General features: G+C 40.7%; 1 protein-coding gene across 1 annotated transcript; it reads left to right on the top strand.

Moving 5' to 3' along the window:
* Window positions 1-547: 547 nt before the first annotated feature.
* On the top strand, window positions 548-6,737 carry LOC133893251 (rab GTPase-activating protein 22-like). Its single transcript, XM_062334229.1, has 11 exons — window positions 548-1,119; window positions 2,917-3,012; window positions 3,139-3,242; window positions 4,047-4,306; window positions 4,392-4,514; window positions 4,597-4,685; window positions 4,824-4,929; window positions 5,023-5,120; window positions 5,542-5,805; window positions 6,130-6,213; window positions 6,395-6,737. Exons 1-11 carry the CDS (start codon window positions 1,018-1,020, stop codon window positions 6,413-6,415), a joined length of 1,347 nt encoding a protein of 448 aa, XP_062190213.1. The 5' UTR covers window positions 548-1,017; the 3' UTR covers window positions 6,416-6,737.
* Window positions 6,738-7,411: the final 674 nt, after the last annotated feature.

The following is a 7,411-nucleotide window of genomic DNA, read 5'->3' as shown; positions in this document are numbered from 1 at the left end:
GTTGGCTTTATTATTGGACTTGCTCTAAGAAAAATGTGGTTGGCTTTGCCAAATCTCATTATGTTGTCATGGTTGGTTGCTTGGTCGATGTTATTTACCGTGCTTTGATATCCTTCGTGCCCTATTGCACAGTAATAAATTTGAATCTGGGGCCGCTATGCATAGAAGAGGTAAAGCATGGCATGCTATCCAATAGAAAAGGGTAAAATATTGAAATTGATCTTCAATGTGCAATGATTCATTTACTACGTGTCGCAGGTCACCCGCTTAAGATTTAATGCTTCAGATCAGCCATAGACCGTGACACCAACCATCGATCCATGGTGTAAACATGCAGCATTGCTCTCCTGAGATAGAACACGACTGGACCCAGTCTTCTCTTCAAAATTTTTACCATGGTCAACTGAATCCAGCCGTCAACTCCATCTTAAACAAATCCAACCGTTAGCTCCAAGACTCCAACAGAAGCTAGAGTGACAGACCCGTTAAAGCACTTAACGGAAAACTGCCATACCTACCGACGAAATCTGACGAGGCGGGGGCCGTTGGCGTGTAGCTGTCCATTTCCGACCATGAGAACTACCGCCCGAGAAGGGGACGAAAGAAAAAAATGCCCGGAGAAGACGGCAAGCTGGAGCCTGGAATCGGTCGTCCTCCTCTCCCCCCACCCCGCCCCTCCCCGTCCGTCTCCCCGGACCTCCTCCTCCTACTTTAACCCCACCCGGCCTCCCCTGCTCGTCCTGTCCCCCCTTAACCTCCCCTCCTCCTCCTCCTGCGGTCCCAAACTCCCATCCTTCGATTCAGGAGGCAGGCAGGTTCGAGGGGGGATCGGCTCGGCTCCATTGCGCGTGATTCGACTCATTTGTGGCTGCATCTGGCCGTTTCTTGCGTAGTAGGAACGTCAATCGATTTCTTGGAGCCCCGGGTGCTCCCTCGAGGTGTTGCGGCATTTCCCGGCTCCTTGGTTGGATTTCCTCCGGTGCCGTGTTGGCGTGCTGTTGTTGATTGGTCTGGAAGATGATCAAGTGGGGACTCATCAGCGGGACGCCGGCGGATTCCTACTACGAGGTCCGATCGGATTGCGCGGATGATGTGCCCAAGAGCAAGTTCAAGATTAAGGTATGTTCCCTTTGTTCCTCTTCGTTTTTCTTTCATTGCATTTTGTTCCTGTTTGTTTGATTATTGTGGTGTGACCGTGCACATTAGACTATTCAAGATTCTGTAATACATGTCAATGGTATCACAATTTGGCAAATGTACGTCTTTATTAGAAAGAAAAAGGAAAAATAATCTGGCCAATGTAGTATTGATGAGATGAAGGAAAACAGAAAATAGTCATAAGTAAAAACATTGCGTAACTCAAAGGTGGAGAATCCATGGGTGCATTGATGCAATAAAACGTCTTGCATCTGGTGTATAAATTGCTGATTTAACAAAGAAGAAATATTTTTGCAAACACGCTTCCTAAACGCCTGAAATTTAGGAGCGTGATCAGGCGATGGGTTTGCGGTGGGGGTTAGGGCTTCGGGTTGCTAGCGGTGGCTTCCCGGCGGGTGGCAGATTTAGAGGAAGGTTGGCGGCGACAGGCCAACCCAACAGAGGAGGTGGGCGTGGGGGCGGAGTGACGAGGTGGCGAGGACGCCGCAGGCCATGGGCGGCAGATAACGGCCGGTGGGCGGTGCATGGGCGGGGGCGAGCGGAGATGGCCCGACGGAGCCGGGTTAGTGCGGCGGCGGCGATCCAGCGGCGGGAGCACTGCCGGAGACAGGTGGAGGAGGGAGGGAGGCGGGGGCGAGGATCCGACGACGGGAGGTGTCGATGCGGTGAGGCGGGTGGAGATGGCTGGAGGTTGAAGATGCACGAGGGCCGTTGGATCATGATTTGATGGCTCAAATTCGGCGCCTGAATTTTTTTAAAAAACAGGCGTCTGAGATATAGCATTTGCCTTTTGCAAATATTACCACCATCAAACTTCATACTTGTCTCACTTTTTATGCTAAATGAATCGTAAATTGTACATTTGTTCTATGCCATACATCAATTCTATTATTCTATTATTCATTGAGAAATGAAGGGAAAAATACAAAGATTCAGGCCACAGCAGTCATGAATTGTCGGATAGCACTGAAAAATAGAAAAGGGAAAAAGAAATAAATGCTAGCTAATACAATTGAGAAACCAAACGCCCAGTCTACGGCCTTAGAATAAAAATAGAGAGAAGCTTGCTACTGGAAGAACTCGACGACTCCAGCATCCCTCCAAACTGTTGCGGTTCCCAGGTGGTAGATGCAAAGACTCGGGCATTCCTTTCCTTCCAGATGGTCCAAGCCGACAGAAGGACAATAGTGGCCAGACCGCGCCTGTCACTTTCTAGTACTGCTTAATGTTGATGAATCCTTCAATCTTCAAAGTTGGATTCCCAGAAAGGGGCGAGGTTCTGATTAGTCGGAAATTAGCACAATTTATGAAATTGTTTTCATCAGGTAAAATCAAAGACAAAGGAATTAGTTCAAGCTTAATTGCTCCTATATCATATCTGCTTGAAATCTTCATAGTACTTCCATTTGGAGAATTGTTGATGTTATTTTTAAAAATTACTCCCTCCGATCATAAATACTTGTCGTTTTGACTTTTCATGGTCTTTAACGTTCAACTTTAATCACAATTTTTTATTAGAATATAGTTATAATATCTAATAAAAATATAATATTATGAAAATATTTTTCAAGACAAATCTACACATGTGATTTTTATGTTTCCAAACTAAATATTTTAGAAGCTATTGACCGTCAAAATTTTAAAAGTTTGACCGGATCTTGGTCAAAGCGACAAGTATTTATGACCGGAGGGAGTACCTACGCAACACGATCCTTTCTTGTTCCAAGCAATTCTATCTTATCTATTTCCTCATTCCAGGCTGGCAAAACGTTAAGTGCTCGAAAATGGCAGGCTGCATTTAGTCCTGACGGCTGTCTTGATATTGCCTCAGTCCTAAGCCGGATACAAAGAGGAGTAAGATTCTTCATTTTTTGAGTTTGTTTCCCCCAGTTTCAGATATGCTCCTTGTTCAACAGATTTTTCTTCTACGCATTATGTTAGTTTAATAATAATAATCAATAATGATTTGTCTTCTTTTAGGGTGTCCATCCGACAGTCAGGGGGGAGGTTTGGGAATTCTTACTTGGCTGTTTCGATCCCAGGAGTACCTTCGATGAGAGGGAGGAGATCAGACAAATGAGGAGGTACTTGCTTTTCTAAAAAGAATATCTGGTACATTTGTTGTTTGATAGAGCATTTTTTTCTCTCTTCAAGAAATATTTAGGTATTACTACCTAAAGAGTGACAGCAATGCTTCGACCCATGCATCTTTTATCAAGTCATTAATTAAACAATTGTTTGTTCCCTCTAGTTATTATAAATTTGGAATTGGTATCTGATCTATTTTTCTTGCACATTTTCTCTGTCTTCGTCCAGGATCTTCGTTAAGATCTTTCGTATGCGATCTTTCATATCTGACCATCATTTTTCATTTTCTTTTTTGTTCTTGTACTAAATAACCTCATTCTCATTCCTTCCAAAAGAAAAGTTGATGCAAACCCTACAATATAAGCAAAAAAATCGACATCGGTATCATCAGGAGTATTTCAGCTTTTCTTACTGTTATGGACAGAAGGTTCGGGATGAAATATCGGAGGAGAAAGAATAGGAAGAAGGGCTTGAGTTTGCTTGAATCAGCAGCCAAGTCGGATTCAGCTGGTCATACGGCTGGCTGAGATAGGCATAGTACTAGTATTTAGTATGTCTAGATTAGTATATCTATTTTCTAGTTTATATCACTTACCCCATTTGGGATAATTAACTTCAGTTTGTGCTTAGCACCCATAGAAAATTCTTGTTCTTGTGCAGATCCCTTGTATTGTCTTAGCATTGCAGATCCTTTCCCCATGATCTCTATCATTATTTACTATTACGATTTTTAGGAATACAAAATCACCAATGAAACATGATCACTTAGCCTGAAATATTTAACCATCTGAACTACACAGACTACAGTATGCTAGATGGAAGGAAGAATGCCGAGATATGGATTCTCATGTTGGTAGCGGTAAAATTATCACAGCGCCACTTATCACTGAGGATGGCAGACCTATTAAGGATCCGCTGGTTTTACTTGAGGCTACTTCAGACCGGAACACTTCAGAAGGTGCTTCGACTAGCAGCAAAAATGGAAATGATGTAGATGATTGTGCAAACCGCATTACAGATAAGCAAATTATTGAATGGAAGCTGACATTACATCAAATTGGTATGCTTTGACCCTTATTTCCGGTTCTCTACTTCTTTTGACTCTTTTTTCCCCATTTATTATTGTAATTTGAAAATTGTTATAGGACTTGATGTGCTACGTACTGATCGCACCATGGTATTTTATGAGAACAAAGAAAACCTTTCCAAGTTGTGGGATATTCTAGCCGTGTATGCATGGATTGACAAAGATGTTGGTTACTGTCAAGGTTAGCTACATCTGACTTGCAGATGAAACTCATTTAGGGTCCAAATAAGCTTACAGGTGTACTAATGTTTATACTCGAACAGGCATGAGTGATTTATGCTCACCAATGATAGTGCTACTCAAGGATGAAGCAGATGCATTTTGGTGCTTTGAGAAATTGATGCGTAGATTGGTATGCCTTTCCTTTCATGATACTTTTCTTCTAACTTCAGAATTCAAAAGCATACATTGGTACTGTTTCAAATCACCTACATTTGCTTTCCTTTATCTTTGACGCCTTTTTTATCACCCTGATGTTTGAAATTTAAAGCGAGGGAATTTCAGATGCACAGATCAATCTGTGGGAGTTGCCAACCAACTTCAACATCTTGCATCTATTATTCAGGTTCTTGACCCAAAGCTACATGGCCACCTAGGTAAAAATTGGTATCAACGGAATTGTCAAACAGTCAATATTCTTTTGTCCAATTTTACCAGCAGTTTTTAATAGTATTGATTCCTGAACACAGAAACTCTCGGTGGAGGTGACTACCTTTTTGCATTCCGTATGTTCATGGTGCTATTTCGGCGTGAAGTATCATTTGGAGACTCCTTATATCTCTGGGAGGTATGGAGCTACCATACCAATTCAATAAGATGGATATTGCTAGAAGCAGATCATCAGTTCTTTCTTTTGGTTCTTCTGAGTGATATTTGATCTACATAATTATAAGTGTTCACCTTTACTTAAAATACTTCTTCAAATAAGTATTACATTCTTCTCTGCGTACAGATCCATGTTTCAAAATATTGTGTATAGTCAAGAAACCGGAACAACTTAGTGCCATGTTTCCATCAGTTTGCATAGCAGTGTATTTTTGCTTACATAGTTTTTATGATATATCATACAAGTTTTAAGCACAGTTTCTGTTTATTTTGCTAAATATTTTTTTTGGTAATGGCAAACATGCAATACCAACGTATATTCTTAGCATCCACATAACCTTATGTTAATTGTAACTCATTTTGTCTCTCAAACCTGCCAACAGATGATGTGGGCTCTAGAATACGACCCCGACATCTTTTTTGCAGCATGTGAAGAACAAGGTGCAGTACACAAAAATAAAGTTTCTAAATCAAAACTGAAAGGACTGCGCCATTTTGGAAAGTGGGATAAGGAAAATACAAAGAATGGGGCTGAGGATGGCGAAGAAGGTCCAGTTCCAATTTCAGTTTTCATGGTTGCAAGTGTTCTTAAGGAAAAGAGAGAAAAGCTATTACAAGAAGCTAGAGGACTGGATGATCTTATTAGGGTAAGGGGCACGATCTATCTATTCATTTTACTTTCACAATTTTCAATCGTCTTTTCCATCTGGAGTCGGCACATGTCCACTTCAATCTATACAAAAGTAGTGTGTTTTCAATTTTTCGTATTCGTCACACTGAGATTATGTTCTGGGATGAAAGCCTCACAAGCAAATGGTCTGCTAAGTTGGCTGAAGTTAAGAGTGCTGATTTTGATCGAACTCTTAAATTGAATTTAGTTTTAGGTCAATCTTGTGCTAGAGCTATAGGTTCGTGTATATATGCGTGTGTTGTACATGCACAATGCAACTTTTGGTTTTATTTCTTTGCAGATACTGAATGATGTAAATGGGAACTTAGATGCAAAGAAAGCTTGTGCTGGAGCTTTGAAACTTCACAAGAAATACCTGAAAAAGGTAAGTTGCTATTCTGTTACTCTTCTTAGCACAAGTGAATTAGTTTAGAAGAATATAATGGCTAAACTACTTCTGTAAATCATGTCTATTTCAGAATCAGAAGACTGTAACAAAGACATAATATATGTTTTGCACTGATTTTCTGGGGCTTAACAAAGAGACTTTTTTGTTCTTTTGACAGGTACAAACAAAGAAACCTTAAGAACCCTCTGGAATATACCCCTTCAATGGGCTATTCTTTTACATTTGAACATACACAACGACCATATTCTACACAAAATATCGAGCGAAGGTTCTGACAGGTGGTCATCATCTAAAGATGTCCCCGGATACACCGACTCTAAAGTTACCAGGTAATTTGGTTGAGTACAGGATGAGTGCAACCTATTGTATGTATATCACGTTCTTTGTACTCCACAATTTTGTTGATTGTACAGACAGAAAGGCGGTGTGGGTAGAATGCATGCCTTGGCTACATAATTTTTTCAATACAAGTTGAAATGAGCAACACCTTTGCACCAGAACTCTGTTTCCAGAAACTTTTGCCCTGAAAGTTGTCAAAGAGGACAATTTTAAATGTTTATGTCTGTGTACAATACAAGAGAGAGCCAAGTTGACGATGGAGGCTTTAGCTATGTGTGGTGAAGTTTGTCACTAAAAATTCAAACAACTTAACGCTACTTGCATGAAAGAAAATATTACAAGAAGCGATATGTAAGCTGTTAGCAACATCCCAAACGCTGGATGCTATACAAATTGGTGTACTTATATTAAATAACAATCGACATCACGTTGGTACTTTGTTCGAACAAATTATTTGCCTTCATCTATGGACCTAGTCCCTTTGAAACATCAACGCTGTCGATAACAAAAAAAAGTTAAGGACCATAGGGCCATGACATAATAAATTATTTTTAGATCAAGCTTACGTGCGTTGTCATTCATTTCAAGAAGAGGAATACACATCTCCTAGGGGAAACACTCTAACACCGCCCATTAAAAGGAGAGCAACAAGGAAAGAACCCTGAACGGGAACTTCTGCCTAAGGGACACCCACACCAACCAAACATAATAGTAGTAACTTAATTAATTTATGTTTATTCACCTTTACTAATAGTGTATAGAGCGGTGCAAATGAAACGAATATGTTCTGTGCGATTGACCGAAGTCATTTGGAGCGAATGTGGAAGAGGGAAAT

This window comes from Phragmites australis, chromosome 15, assembly GCF_958298935.1.
Source record: "Phragmites australis chromosome 15, lpPhrAust1.1, whole genome shotgun sequence".
NCBI lineage: Eukaryota > Viridiplantae > Streptophyta > Magnoliopsida > Poales > Poaceae > Phragmites > Phragmites australis.
Note: the sequence above shows the minus strand (reverse complement) of the source record. Positions and strands in the feature narration are given on the sequence as shown.

Bases quoted from the DNA above. Each gene is read 5' to 3' on its own strand.
- LOC133893251 (XM_062334229.1), top strand. From the start codon at position 1,018: ATGATCAAGTGGGGACTCATCAGCGGGACGCCGGCGGATTCCTACTAC. The intron at 3,013-3,138 runs GTAAGATTCTTC...GTCTTCTTTTAG, and splicing joins TAAGCCGGATACAAAGAGGA to GGTGTCCATCCGACAGTCAG. The intron at 5,121-5,541 runs GTATGGAGCTAC...ACCTGCCAACAG, and splicing joins ACTCCTTATATCTCTGGGAG to ATGATGTGGGCTCTAGAATA.